Genomic DNA, 16307 nt, shown 5'->3' on the forward strand with positions numbered 1-16307 from the left:
TATGTCTGAGCTGTATACAGTGTATATATAGCTGTGTGAGGTGTATACAGGGTATATATATGTCTGAGCTGTATACAGTGTACAGGGTGTATATATATATATATATATATATATATATATATATATATATATATATAATGCCTGAGCTGTATACAGTGTATATCTATAGCTGTGTGAGGTGTATACAGGGTATATATATGTCTGAGCTGTATACAGTGTACAGGGTGTATATATATATATATATATATATATATATATATATATATGTCTGAGCTGTATACAGTGTATATATATAGCTGTGTGAGGTGTATACAGGGTATATATATGTCTGAGCTGTATACAGTGTACAGGGTGTATATATATATATGCCTGAGCTGTATACAGTGTATATATATAGCTGTGTGAGGTGTATACAGGGTATATATATGCCTGAGCTGTATACAGTGTATATATATAGCTGTGTGAGGTGTATACAGGGTATATATATGCCTGAGCTGTATACAGTGTATATATATAGCTGTGTGAGGTGTATACAGGGTATATATATGTCTGAGCTGTATACAGTGTATATATATAGCTGTGTGAGGTGTATACAGGGTATATATATGTCTGAGCTGTATACAGTGTATATATATAGCTGTGTGAGGTGTATACAGGGTATATATATGCCTGAGCTGTATACAGTGTATATATATAGCTGTGTGAGGTGTATACAGGGTATATATATGCCTGAGCTGTATACAGTGTATATATATAGCTGTGTGAGGTGTATACAGGGTATATATATGCCTGAGCTGTATACAGTGTATATATATAGCTGTGTGAGGTGTATACAGGGTATATATATGTCTGAGCTGTATACAGTGTATATATATATAGCTGTGTGAGGTGTATACAGGGTATATATATGTCTGAGCTGTATACAGTGTATATATATAGCTGTGTGAGGTGTATACAGGGTATATATATGCCTGAGCTGTATACAGTGTACAGGGTGTATATATATATATATGTCTGAGCTGTATACAGTGTATATATATAGCTGTGTGAGGTGTATACAGGGTATATATATGTCTGAGCTGTATACAGTGTATATATATAGCTGTGTGAGGTGTATACAGGGTATATATATGTCTGAGCTGTATACAGTGTACAGGGTGTATATATATATATATATATATATATATATATATATATATATATATATATATATATCTGAGCTGTATACAGTGTATATATATAGCTGTGTGAGGTGTATACAGGGTATATATATGTCTGAGCTGTATACAGTGTATATATATAGCTGTGTGAGGTGTATACAGGGTATATATATATGGCTGAGCTGTATACAGTGTATATATATAGCTGTGTGAGGTGTATACAGGGTATATATATGCCTGAGCTGTATACAGTGTATATATATATATAGCTGTGTGAGGTGTATACAGTGTATATATATAGCTGTGTGAGGTGTATACAGGGTATATATATGCCTGAGCTGTATACAGTGTATATATATAGCTGTGTGAGGTGTATACAGGGTATATATATGTCTGAGCTGTATACAGTGTATATATATAGCTGTGTGAGGTGTATACAGGGTATATATATGTCTGAGCTGTATACAGTGTATATATATAGCTGTGTGAGGTGTATACAGGGTATATATATATGTCTGAGCTGTATACAGTGTATATATATAGCTGTGTGAGGTGTATACAGGGTATATATATGTCTGAGCTGTATACAGTGTATATATATAGCTGTGTGAGGTGTATACAGGGTATATATATGCCTGAGCTGTATACAGTGTACAGGGTGTATATATATATATATATATATATGCCTGAGCTGTATACAGTGTATATATATAGCTGTGTGAGGTGTATACAGGGTATATATATGCCTGAGCTGTATACAGTGTATATATATAGCTGTGTGAGGTGTATACAGGGTATATATATGCCTGAGCTGTATACAGTGTATATATATATATAGCTGTGTGAGGTGTATACAGGGTATATATATGCCTGAGCTGTATACAGTGTATATATATAGCTGTGTGAGGTGTATACAGGGTATATATATATGCCTGAGCTGTATACAGTGTATATATATAGCTGTGTGAGGTGTATACAGGGTATATATATGCCTGAGCTGTATACAGTGTACAGGGTGTATATATATATATATATGCCTGAGCTGTATACAGTGTACAGGGTGTATATATATATATATGTCTGAGCTGTATACAGTGTATATATATAGCTGTGTGAGGTGTATACAGGGTATATATATGTCTGAGCTGTATACAGTGTACAGGGTGTATATATATGCCTGAGCTGTATACAGTGTATATATATAGCTGTGTGAGGTGTATACAGGGTATATATATGCCTGAGCTGTATACAGTGTATATATATAGCTGTGTGAGGTGTATACAGGGTATATATATGCCTGAGCTGTATACAGTGTATATATATAGCTGTGTGAGGTGTATACAGGGTATATATATATGCCTGAGCTGTATACAGTGTACAGGGTGTATATATATATATATATGCCTGAGCTGTATACAGTGTATATATATAGCTGTGTGAGGTGTATACAGGGTATATATATATGCCTGAGCTGTATACAGTGTATATATATAGCTGTGTGAGGTGTATACAGGGTATATATATGCCTGAGCTGTATACAGTGTACAGGGTGTATATATATATATATATATATGCCTGAGCTGTATACAGTGTACAGGGTGTATATATATATATATGTCTGAGCTGTATACAGTGTATATATATAGCTGTGTGAGGTGTATACAGGGTATATATATGTCTGAGCTGTATACAGTGTACAGGGTGTATATATATATATATATGCCTGAGCTGTATACAGTGTACAGGGTGTATATATATATATATGTCTGAGCTGTATACAGTGTATATATATAGCTGTGTGAGGTGTATACAGGGTATATATATATGTCTGAGCTGTATACAGTGTATATATATAGCTGTGTGAGGTGTATACAGGGTATATATATATGCCTGAGCTGTATACAGTGTATATATATAGCTGTGTGAGGTGTATACAGGGTATATATATGCCTGAGCTGTATACAGTGTATATATATAGCTGTGTGAGGTGTATACAGGGTATATATATATGCCTGAGCTGTATACAGTGTATATATATAGCTGTGTGAGGTGTATACAGGGTATATATATATGTCTGAGCTGTATACAGTGTATATATATAGCTGTGTGAGGTGTATACAGGGTATATATATATGCCTGAGCTGTATACAGTGTATATATATAGCTGTGTGAGGTGTATACAGGGTATATATATGCCTGAGCTGTATACAGTGTATATATATAGCTGTGTGAGGTGTCTCCGTCTCCCGCCAGCCTCCTCTACCTCATACAGGGGGGCGGGGCCAGTGACTCAGCGCGAGGACTCGGGCGCCCAGAAGTTTCCAGCACAAGTCTCCGCCCCGCGGCTCTGGCTGTCCCGTGACCCCGCCCCCGTACCTCCCGTAGCCCCGCCCCCGTGCCTCCTGTAGCCCCGCCCCCCCCCGCTTCTTCCAGACACTTCCAGCCTTCTCGCTGTGGCGTCACGGCCGCTGTAGATAAGGCGCAGTCGGGCGCGGATGGCTCAGTTCTCGATTCCTCGTAGCGTTATGAAGAGCAGCACATTGAGCGCCGCAGAGCCGCTGCCCCCGGGCTGGGAGATGAAGCTGGACCCGCACACCGGCTGGCCCTTCTTCGTGGATCATAACAACCGGACTACGACGTGGAGCGACCCCCGGGCCCAGGACAAGGTGAGTGGCCAAAGCGTGACCTGAACCTGCTGACCAGAGGAACAACCGAGGGATCTTATGTCACAGGAGGGGGCCGCTACATTGTATCAGGTATTATAGGAGGAGGGGGCCGCTACATTGTATCAGGTATTATAGTGAGGAGGGGGCCGCTACATTGTATCAGGTATTATAGTGAGGAGGGGGCCGCTACATTGTATCAGGTATTATAGGAGGAGGGGGCCGCTACATTGTATCAGGTATTATAGGAGGAGGGGGCCGCTACATTGTATCAGGTATTATAGGAGGAGGGGGCCGCTACATTGTATCAGGTATTATAGGAGGAGGGGGCCGCTACATTGTATCAGGTATTATAGTGAGGAGGGGGCCGCTACATTGTATCAGGTATTATAGTGAGGAGGGGGCCGCTACATTGTATCAGGTATTATAGTGAGGAGGGGGCCGCTACATTGTATCAGGTATTATAGTGAGGAGGGGGCCGCTACATTGTATCAGGTATTATAGTGAGGAGGGGGCCGCTACATTGTATCAGGTATTATAGGAGGAGGGGGCCGCTACATTGTATCAGGTATTATAGGAGGAGGGGGCCGCTACATTGTATCAGGTATTATAGTGAGGAGGGGGCCGCTACATTGTATCAGGTATTATAGTGAGGAGGGGGCCGCTACATTGTATCAGGTATTATAGGAGGAGGGGGCCGCTACATTGTATCAGGTATTATAGTGAGGAGGGGGCCGCTACATTGTATCAGGTATTATAGGAGGAGGGGGCCGCTACATTGTATCAGGTATTATAGGAGGGGGCCGCTACATTGTATCAGGTATTATAGGAGGAGGGGGCCGCTACATTGTATCAGGTATTATTATAGTGCGGAGGGGGCCGCTACATTGTATCAGGTATTATAGGAGGAGGGGGCCGCTACATTGTATCAGGTATTATAGTGAGGAGGGGGCCGCTACATTGTATCAGGTATTATAGTGAGGAGGGGGCCGCTACATTGTATCAGGTATTATAGGAGGAGGGGGCCGCTACATTGTATCAGGTATTATTATAGTGAGGAGGGGGCCGCTACATTGTATCAGGTATTATAGTGAGGAGGGGGCCGCTACATTGTATCAGGTATTATAGTGAGGAGGGGGCCGCTACATTGTATCAGGTATTATAGGAGGAGGGGGCCGCTACATTGTATCAGGTATTATAGGAGGAGGGGGCCGCTACATTGTATCAGGTATTATAGGAGGAGGGGGCCGCTACATTGTATCAGGTATTATTATAGTGCGGAGGGGGCCGCTACATTGTATCAGGTATTATAGGAGGAGGGGGCCGCTACATTGTATCAGGTATTATTATAGTGAGGAGGGGGCCGCTACATTGTATCAGGTATTATAGGAGGGGGCCGCTACATTGTATCAGGTATTATTATAGTGAGGAGGGGGCCGCTACATTGTATCAGGTATTATTATAGTGCGGAGGGGGCCGCTACATTGTATCAGGTATTATTATAGTGCGGAGGGGGCCGCTACATTGTATCAGGTATTATAGGAGGAGGGGGCCGCTACATTGTATCAGGTATTATAGGAGGAGGGGGCCGCTACATTGTATCAGGTATTATTATAGTGAGGAGGGGGCCGCTACATTGTATCAGGTATTATAGGAGGGGGCCGCTACATTGTATCAGGTATTATTATAGTGAGGAGGGGGCCGCTACATTGTATCAGGTATTATTATAGTGAGGAGGGGGCCGCTACATTGTATCAGGTATTATTATAGTGCGGAGGGGGCCGCTACATTGTATCAGGTATTATTATAGTGCGGAGGGGGCCGCTACATTGTATCAGGTATTATTATAGTGCGGAGGGGGCCGCTACATTGTATCAGGTATTATTATAGTGCGGAGGGGGCCGCTACATTGTATCAGGTATTATAGGAGGGGGCCGCTACATTGTATCAGGTATTATAGGAGGGGGCCGCTACATTGTATCAGGTATTATTATAGTGCGGAGGGGGCCGCTACATTGTATCAGGTATTATAGGAGGGGGCCGCTACATTGTATCAGGTATTATTATAGTGAGGAGGGGGCCGCTACATTGTATCAGGTATTATAGGAGGAGGGGGCCGCTACATTGTATCAGGTATTATAGGAGGGGGCCGCTACATTGTATCAGGTATTATTATAGTGCGGAGGGGGCCGCTACATTGTATCAGGTATTATAGGAGGAGGGGGCCGCTACATTGTATCAGGTATTATAGGAGGGGGCCGCTACATTGTATCAGGTATTATTATAGTGCGGAGGGGGCCGCTACATTGTATCAGGTATTATTATAGTGAGGAGGGGGCCGCTACATTGTATCAGGTATTATAGTGAGGAGGGGGCCGCTACATTGTATCAGGTATTATAGGAGGAGGGGGCCGCTACATTGTATCAGGTATTATAGTGAGGAGGGGGCCGCTACATTGTATCAGGTATTATAGTGAGGAGGGGGCCGCTACATTGTATCAGGTATTATAGTGAGGAGGGGGCCGCTACATTGTATCAGGTATTATAGTGAGGAGGGGGCCGCTACATTGTATCAGGTATTATAGTGAGGAGGGGGCCGCTACATTGTATCAGGTATTATAGGAGGAGGGGGCCGCTACATTGTATCAGGTATTATAGGAGGAGGGGGCCGCTACATTGTATCAGGTATTATAGTGAGGAGGGGGCCGCTACATTGTATCAGGTATTATAGTGAGGAGGGGGCCGCTACATTGTATCAGGTATTATAGGAGGAGGGGGCCGCTACATTGTATCAGGTATTATAGTGAGGAGGGGGCCGCTACATTGTATCAGGTATTATAGGAGGAGGGGGCCGCTACATTGTATCAGGTATTATAGGAGGGGGCCGCTACATTGTATCAGGTATTATAGGAGGAGGGGGCCGCTACATTGTATCAGGTATTATTATAGTGCGGAGGGGGCCGCTACATTGTATCAGGTATTATAGGAGGAGGGGGCCGCTACATTGTATCAGGTATTATAGTGAGGAGGGGGCCGCTACATTGTATCAGGTATTATAGTGAGGAGGGGGCCGCTACATTGTATCAGGTATTATAGGAGGAGGGGGCCGCTACATTGTATCAGGTATTATAGGAGGAGGGGGCCGCTACATTGTATCAGGTATTATAGGAGGAGGGGGCCGCTACATTGTATCAGGTATTATTATAGTGCGGAGGGGGCCGCTACATTGTATCAGGTATTATTATAGTGCGGAGGGGGCCGCTACATTGTATCAGGTATTATTATAGTGCGGAGGGGGCCGCTACATTGTATCAGGTATTATTATAGTGCGGAGGGGGCCGCTACATTGTATCAGGTATTATAGGAGGGGGCCGCTACATTGTATCAGGTATTATAGGAGGGGGCCGCTACATTGTATCAGGTATTATTATAGTGAGGAGGGGGCCGCTACATTGTATCAGGTATTATTATAGTGCGGAGGGGGCCGCTACATTGTATCAGGTATTATTATAGTGCGGAGGGGGCCGCTACATTGTATCAGGTATTATAGGAGGAGGGGGCCGCTACATTGTATCAGGTATTATAGGAGGAGGGGGCCGCTACATTGTATCAGGTATTATTATAGTGAGGAGGGGGCCGCTACATTGTATCAGGTATTATAGGAGGGGGCCGCTACATTGTATCAGGTATTATTATAGTGAGGAGGGGGCCGCTACATTGTATCAGGTATTATTATAGTGAGGAGGGGGCCGCTACATTGTATCAGGTATTATTATAGTGCGGAGGGGGCCGCTACATTGTATCAGGTATTATTATAGTGCGGAGGGGGCCGCTACATTGTATCAGGTATTATTATAGTGCGGAGGGGGCCGCTACATTGTATCAGGTATTATTATAGTGCGGAGGGGGCCGCTACATTGTATCAGGTATTATAGGAGGGGGCCGCTACATTGTATCAGGTATTATAGGAGGGGGCCGCTACATTGTATCAGGTATTATTATAGTGCGGAGGGGGCCGCTACATTGTATCAGGTATTATAGGAGGGGGCCGCTACATTGTATCAGGTATTATTATAGTGAGGAGGGGGCCGCTACATTGTATCAGGTATTATAGGAGGAGGGGGCCGCTACATTGTATCAGGTATTATTATAGTGCGGAGGGGGCCGCTACATTGTATCAGGTATTTTTATAGTGAGGAGGGGGCCGCTACATTGTATCAGGTATTATAGGAGGGGGCCGCTACATTGTATCAGGTATTATTATAGTGCGGAGGGGGCCGCTACATTGTATCAGGTATTATAGGAGGGGGCCGCTACATTGTATCAGGTATTATAGTGAGGAGGGGGCCGCTACATTGTATCAGGTATTATAGGAGGGGGCCGCTACATTGTATCAGGTATTATTATAGTGAGGAGGGGGCCGCTACATTGTATCAGGTATTATTATAGTGAGGAGGGGGCCGCTACACTGTATCAGGTATTATAGTGAGGAGGGGGCCGCTACATTGTATCAGGTATTATTATAGTGAGGAGGGGGCCGCTACATTGTATCAGGTATAACAGAGGAGGGGGCCGCTACATTGTATCAGGTATTATAGTGAGGAGGGGGCCGCTACATTGTATCAGGTATAACAGAGGAGGGGGCCGCTACATTGTATCAGGTATTATAGCGAGGAGGGGGCCGCTACATTGTATCAGGTATTATAGGAGGGGGCCGCTACATTGTATAAGGTATTATAGGAGGGGGCCGCTACATTGTATCAGGTATTATTATAGTGCGGAGGGGGCCGCTACATTGTATCAGGTATTACAGTGAGGAGGGGGCCGCTACATTGTATCAGGTATTATAGTGAGGAGGGGACCGCTACATTCTCTGGGAGGGAGGGGAGATGCTACATTATGTCAGGTATGATGCTGAGGAGGGGGCCGCTACGTTATATCAGGTATTATAAAGAGGAGGGGGCCGCTACGTTATATCCGGTATTTTAGTGCCGAGGGGGCCACTACATTCTCTGGGAGGGAGGGGAGATGCTGAGGAGGGGGCCGCTACATTTTATAATGTTATATCAGATGTGACGGGGGAGGGGGCTACATTATATCCGGTGAGGTGGGGGCGGCTTTGTTATACTTGACCTGGTATTGTTGATGTATCTGACACAAGGTTGTGATGTCACAATACATATTATACGGCCCCACCACTGACTGCTGTGTATGGCTGTATCGCCTGCTCCGTCTTCTTGGGTGATCCTGGCACTGACCTCCCGCACTTCACATTGGCCCATTGCACTGGTGACCAGTTGTTGCGGCTTCTGCACGTTCTGGTCTCCTTACTTGTGGAATCTTCTGTCAGGGCGGCAGGCTTCATCCTCCAGACACAGAGCAGGAGCCATCCCATCATGCAGTGCGGCGTGACACAGGCACACCCTGCATAAGAGCTTATACCGAGACTCTCAAGATCTCCAGCTGCATTGTGTCCTCTTCACCTGTGAGATAGGCTGGGTCAGGCTAAGGAGGAGGATGGAGGGGTGTAGAACGGCCAGGTCAGGCCGAGGAGGAGGATGGAGGGGTGTAGGAGAACGGCCGGGTCAGGCCGAGGAGGATGAAGGGGTGTAGGAGAACGGCCGGGTCAGGCCGAGGAGGATGAAGGGGTGTAGGAGAACGGCCGGGTCAGGCCGAGGAGGATGGAGGGGTGTAGGAGAGTGGCCGGGTCAGGTAGAGGAGGATGGAGGGGTGTAGGAGAGTGGCTGAGTCAGGCTGAGGAGGAGGATGGAGGGGTGTAGGAGAGTGGCCGGGTCAGGCTGAGGAGGAGGATGGAGGGGTGTAGGAGAATGGCCGGGTCAGGCTGAGGAGGAGGATGGAGGGGTGTAGGAGAATGGCCGGGTCAGGTAGAGGAGGATGGAGGGGTGTAAGAGAATGGCCGGGTCAGGTAGAGGAGGAGGATGGAGGGGTGTAGGAGAAAGGCTGGGTCAGGCTGAGGAGGAGGATGGAGGGGTGTAGGAGAATGGCCGGGTCAGGTAGAGGAGGAGGATGGAGGGGTGTAGGAGAATGGCCGGGTCAGGCTGAGGAGGAGGATGGAGGGGTGTAGGAGAACGGCCGGGTCAGGCCGAGGAGGATGAAGGGGTGTAGGAGAATGGCCGGGTCAGGTCGAGGAGGAGGATGGAGGGGTGTAGGAGAATGGCCGGGTCAGGTAGAGGAGGAGGATGGAGGGGTGTAGGAGAACGGCCGGGTCAGGCCGAGGAGGATGAAGGGGTGTAGGAGAACGGCCGGGTCAGGCCGAGGAGGATGGAGGGGTGTAGGAGAAAGGCCGGGTCAGGCTGAGGAGGAGGATGGAGGGGTGTAGGAGAACGGCCGGGTCAGGCTGAGGAGGAGGATGGAGGAGTGTAGGAGAATGGCCGGGACAGGCAGAGGAGGATGGAGGGGTGTAGGAGAATGGCTGGGTCAGGCTGAGGAGGAGGATGGAGGAGTGTAGGAGAATGGCCGGGTCAGGCAGAGGAGGATGGAGGGGTGTAGGAGAATGGCTGGGTCAGGTAGAGGAGGAGGATGGAGGGGTGTAGGAGAATGGCCGGGTCAGGCTGAGGAGGAGGATGGAGGAGTGTAGGAGAATGGCCGGGACAGGCAGAGGAGGATGGAGGGGTGTAGGAGAATAGCCGGGTCAGGCTGAGGAGGATGGAGGAGAATGGCTGGGTCAGGCTGAGGAGGAGGATGATGATGCCTTCCTAATCCCTCAGGGTCCTGTCTGTCTCACCTGGCGTGCGCTCCATACTCTTCAGCCTCGGTCAGCATTATTCCCCCTCGGTGACCTTTTGGAGGTGAACCGTGCGGCTCAATTCCAAGGCGGTGCAGCTGTCACAGAGCCATCAGGGCTGCAGCTGTCAGCAGAGATCTGGAATCCTCCATCCATTTATAGGCCAGGCTCGGCGGACTCCATTGTTTTGTTGCTCACTTGTCCGACTTTCCAGGTCTTATTTTTAGGTGGGGAAGCGGGAGTAACTTGGTCTGTCACTTGTTATTGAGTGGCCCCTACATGTCTCCCTATCCAAAAGATGGTTCTCCTGATGATGTCTTGTGTATTTCCTCTGTGATGTCTCTGGCAAGTGACAGCTGTGAAGTCAGTGCACTAATAGTGACTGGTGACTCAGGCCCCTGGCCGCTCAGCGCGCCCCCTCCTACACGGGCAGCCGGGCCACCTGCTCTTTCGGCGTCGTGCCATTCTGACGCGAGACTGTAGGGGGTTTGGATGACCCTGAGGATGTGAGCGCCATATTGCTGGTGAAGTGTAGAGGGGTGACCAGACAGTAGTTACCAATGACATGTGTAGGCCAGGGCTCACTACAGCAGCCAATCAGATTCCAGTTCTTGGTCGTGGGGTTACCGTAGCTCCTCTTCTCTTTTGGTAACACTCTCTCTCTTCATGTGCTTATGTTTAGATGACGTTGTCCAATGGTCCTTGCCCTGAGGGTCCTAAATGTGGAAACCTCTACTACCCCCAGCTGCGTCCTGGTTATATTCCCATTCCAATCCAACATGAAGGCCTGGACACCAGACAGCAGCCGCCCTTTCTTCATGTGCCTCAGCCAGCTATGCAAAGGGTTAAATGTGAACCTTCGATGCAGAAGCGGCCACAGTCTCCTTTGCTGGGTCCCAACCGACCTCAGTCTCCAGCCTGGAGCCCACCAGAATCTCCTCCGACGGATAAACAGGGTGAACAGATCGCCGGCTCCTCGGCGTCTCGCGGCTCTTTACAAGGACAATCGGTAACGTCCCAGGCATGACTTGTTCTGTTTTTAAGATTTTCAATATCAAAGGAAATATTGTGAAATCTCCACGTTCAGTATATATACGTGTAAGGGCGGGTTCACATCTGCGCCCCGGTCTCCGTTTCCTGCCCAAAACTGGAGAGAAGATGGAAACCTGCAGTCATTTGAATGGGTTTGGAAAGTCTCCGGCTGTGAGCATTTTGTGCTCTCCATCGCGAAACTGTTTTTGTTTTTTTTTTAACCGGACACAAAGTGGAACATGCAGGACTTTGTGTCCGGTTTAAGAAAAAAAAAAAAAAAACGGTTTTGCCACGGAGACCAGAAGGCGCTCACGGCCGGACACACTCAGCCAGGTTTCCGTCTTCTTTCTGCAGAAGATGGAAACCTGAGAACTGAGATCGGGCGCAGGTGTGAACCCGCCCTAAGGCATGTGGTCAACTGTAGAGCTACAGTGGGATATAATGTGTATGCGCAGATCATAGACAGTAGCCATGTACTCTTTATCCCACCATCGCCCTCCATCATGCCCGCTTGTCAGAGTGATGGTAGATTCTTGTGCTTACATTGCAGCCTCCTCCATCAGAGCAATCCCTTGGCAGGCAAGGACCTGGCAGACAAGGCCACCAGCTGCCTCGGGGCTATATTCCCATACCGGTGATCCACGAGGGGAACGTCCCACGACAACCTTCTCACAACGTGCCACAGAAGTCTGAATACCAACCGCACCATCCAGTTTTCCACAGGATTCAGGATGAAAGAGAAACTAAACAACCCCCAAAGACTGTGTCTAGTCGGGAAAGTTCCCCAGCCAGGATGACTCCTCCACCCCCAGCTCCTGCTCCCGTCACCGTCCAGGTAATGTCCACAGGCTCTGAGGGATCTTCTGGTGAAAAGTTGTTAGATTGTATTTTCTGTCTCTTTCTGTCTCTTGTCTTCTGTTCTTGTGTTAATCGCTTTCTCGTTACTCTCGGCAGATTCCGATACAAAAGGTTTCCGCACCTAGAAGTCATGTAGAGGTGGACTCTGCTCCTGTACTGTCCGTCCACACTCAGAAGACCTCTCCTGTAAATGTTCCAGTTCATGAAAACTTGCCACCCACTGCTCCTAGCCCTGATAGCACTCGGAGCACTTCTCCAGCCCAGACTACCTCGACAAGCAGCCCCCCAGCCGCAACAAACCCACCGAGAGGCTTTGTGGCTCAGACACGTCCTCTGAGTACGGAACAAGAGCAGACAAGAATCCCAGAAGACAGTAACTTGTTTCTCCAGAAAGGGAGGAAAGAAGAGCAGCAACATCCACAACAAGTAGAAGACGGCACAACGCCAGATGAAGGCGTTCCTCCAGCAGAAGCCGCTGAGCCCCAAACTAAGCACCCAGGAGTTCTACAGATAGAAAGAATTTTGCACAGGGTGCAGGCGCTACAAGAAGCTGTGAATAGCTTCCAAGGCAACAAGAATGAGAAGAAGTATCTGATGTTGGAGGAGTATCTGACTAAGGAGCTACTGGCCCTAGATTCAGTAGACCCAGAAGGCCGTGCTGATGTTCGCCAGGCTAGAAGAGATGGTGTCAGAAAAGTCCAGAACATTCTTGAGACTTTGGAACAAAAAGCTACTAATAATCCAGCAGTGGAGTTGACTGGAAACCCCCAAGAACTAATGGAGTTGGCTGGTACAATGGGGGAAAGTCCGGAAGTGTTGAGTTCTGCTGCTCCAGTGCAGGAGGCTTCTCCAGCCCAAGACGTCTCTACCCCAAGCACTTGTGCTAGACATTAAGAGCTCGAACTTTGGGTAGGAAGGCCAATCACTGGGAAGACACTTGGGTTTTAGTTTTGCATTTTAAAACGTTGCGCGTGTTCATGTGTGACTAAAACTCGCCATCTGCAGAATCCGTCCCTGGAAAAGAAAGTCATGGGGGATGTTGGTAGAGAGTTTACGGAGGAGAAGGAGTTTGGGGAAAGTCTGGGTGAAAATCCATCCTAGAAAGACTTTACTTTGTCTGCTGCTCTGGCTCGCTTCTAGTTTGGCACGAGGTCTCTCTTCGGATACTTGCACTGATAAATGGTTGTCCGATAGGGATTCACTCTGCCTGCCCCGTATCGCATGACTCGATAACTTCCTATGCCTGCAAAGTCTTTCACACTGGAGTATTGAGATGGGCAGGATGATTCTGTGCACGCTGCTATAAATGCCCCATCTGGGCTTTAAGTCTACGGCTCTTGGAAGAAGAGTCTAAATTGCGTATCTATAGGCTATCACGTAAAGACATATAATAATGGCGCTACATGCTTAGAACGGCCTTCGTTCTCCATCGCAATACACAAGTGTGAAAGATCCAGAAGAAGAGACATCTGAGCGTGTACAGCAGAGCTGGGATGTGGAGAAGTTGCCCGGTCACATGACCTTGCTGCACTGACCCTATGATTTCGGGTCCCGGCTACAGATACATCCTGTGACCGGAGTCCCTTGGCTTGGTGCGTTTTGCTACCACTCTTAATGCTGCCTTGTATCTGCTTCTGGTGACTCAGTTGTGGGGGTAGAAATGCTCCCCCATATAGTCAGATATGTCCCTTGGCCTTACAAACCAATGACTCCCTCCCTCATCATACGAGGTCCTCTCCATCCTGGTCCTAAGTCTGCTACCTGTTCTATCCCCTCTCCCTGGACATATTACTTGGCTTGCCGGTTCTTTATACACTTTCTGTAGGATTGCGCGGAGCTTGACAGCCGGCCATGTTTTCTGCGGCAGGTGCAGCCTCCGTCACTCACTGTTCTGTGCACTTTATGTAATCCAGTATAGAGTGTTTCAATAAATCTATATTTCTATGTGTGGAGAAAGCCTCATGTGCAGCTTTATAAATAAACTTTGATATTCCCACAAGTGGTGGTGGTCTCCTGAATTGTGTATCACTGGCACTCATTGTCGCTAGCGGTGGCCACGTACGAGACTTCACGATTCAGAAAGCAGCAAAAAGGAAATGCGGCGGCGCGGTCTGGTCAGAGAGGACGAGTATCGTACATAGAATAGGAGGCTTTATTACCAAAGGCACAACACATAAGTGATCTGACACCAGTGATCAATCCATTACCCGGCAATGTGTGTGTGTATAATAAATCGATCTGCGGTGGGCCTTTCGTAATAAAGGACAATAAAAACAAAATGTTTTTACTTTAAGGCTAAACAAGTAGGAAAGAAGCAGCGGCGTCACGACCAGAAGCTGCGCCCTGAAGATAGCCCAGCACGGAAACTGAATCACTTCTCAGCACGTTACTCTCTAGCCTGTGAAAATACTATACAAGGAGATGATGCCACATTATACAAGAAGATGTGATGCTATACGAAATGTGATGCTATACGAGGAGATGAGACGCTATATGAGAAGATGCAACGCTATACGAGAAGATGTGACGCTATACAAGATGATGCGACACTATACGAGAAGTTACAATGCTATATGAGGAGAAGATGCAATGCTACACGAGAAGATGTGACACTATATGAGAAGATGTGACACTATACAAGGAGAAGATGCAATGCTCTATGAGGAGAAGATGTGACGCTATACAAGGAGAAGATACAATGCTCTACGAGAAGATGCGACACTATACGAAGAGATGATGCAAAGCTATACAAGGAGATGATCTGATGGTGTATGAGGAGAAGATTCAACACTATACGAGGAGATGATTTAACCACATATAATAAAGCTGGAGACTCCAGATCTTATTTTCCTGCATGTAGTCCAGTGAAAGGAGACCTTGAGAAACTTCTATAATTGGAGCACAGGAGTAACAGCAGCACGTCATGTGAAGGTATATAAGGAGGCGCATGACTAAGCAGAACTTAAGAACGTGGGAACAGACATCTTTCGGCACAGGTGGGGTCGGTGTTCCTACCCTGTGACTCATTCACAAGAAGAACATGAAATATTCATCTGGAACAATAGGAAGTGCAGCTGGCACATACCCCAGGAGGAGGCGACCCAAGGCACCAGGGATCCTGAGCACAATCTGCAGGTCACATCTACAAAGATCAGACTGAGACAATAGTATCTTCACAGGATAGAGAGTAAAACACTGAGAAGTAAAAGTCGTCAACGACATATGGATGGAGAACCAAGACAACTGAATGACCGCGAGCAAATCCACACCACTGACAAATAGTTCTACATTATATATACCCAGAGGTGTATACACAGAGAATGGGCGCGCTGGTCTGCATTTATATGGTGAAGACGAGATCTAGAGATAGATTCACACATACATCTGTTTACACGGCTAGCCTACTGTACTCATAGCCTACAACTACCATGATGCATTGCACGTCACTGAGCACCAACTCACACTCGCTCTCCCCCTAACACACCTCCGTTCACCTAGCTAGCCCACTCTGATGAGGCTCCATTTCCGAAAACTCACCGGGAAAGGTCACACGACGGCCCCCAGATCTAGGTAAATACACATTTTTTTTGTGAAGTTAGGTGGGGGAGGGGGTTTAGTTTAGTGGAGAAATATAATTTTATCTCGAACAACCCCTTTAAGCAGGACCTTTCATGTCCTCATGGATGTGCAGTATTAAGTCGGCTTCCTAGCGGTATCTAATACCAGACATCTATGGGGACGTGTAAAGTTCTCAGTAATGGTTACGGCCCCATGTAGCAAGACGCAGCCAAGATGTGCTGTGGGAAAAACCACGGCCGAAACGTATCACGGCTTTCCTGCAGAGTTTTC

At 47.2% G+C, this 16307-nt stretch overlaps 1 protein-coding gene across 2 annotated transcripts; it reads left to right on the forward strand.

Moving 5' to 3' along the window:
- The first annotated feature begins 3585 nt into the window (after positions 1–3585).
- On the forward strand, positions 3586–14457 carry BAG3 (BAG cochaperone 3). Of its 2 annotated transcripts, none has more exons than XM_075258545.1 (4): positions 3586–3826; positions 11251–11577; positions 12151–12435; positions 12555–14457. In XM_075258545.1, the coding sequence occupies exons 1-4, from the start codon at positions 3656–3658 to the stop codon at positions 13350–13352; spliced, it is 1581 nt and encodes a 526-aa protein (XP_075114646.1). In that variant the 5' UTR covers positions 3586–3655; the 3' UTR covers positions 13353–14457. The 2 variants fall into 2 exon arrangements, with proteins under 2 accessions (XP_075114646.1, XP_075114647.1); XM_075258546.1 differs by having other exon boundaries at positions 12151–12429.
- Positions 14458–16307: the final 1850 nt, after the last annotated feature.

This window comes from Leptodactylus fuscus, chromosome 10 (genome assembly GCF_031893055.1).
Source record: "Leptodactylus fuscus isolate aLepFus1 chromosome 10, aLepFus1.hap2, whole genome shotgun sequence".
In the NCBI taxonomy this organism is placed as follows: Eukaryota; Metazoa; Chordata; class Amphibia; order Anura; family Leptodactylidae; genus Leptodactylus; species Leptodactylus fuscus.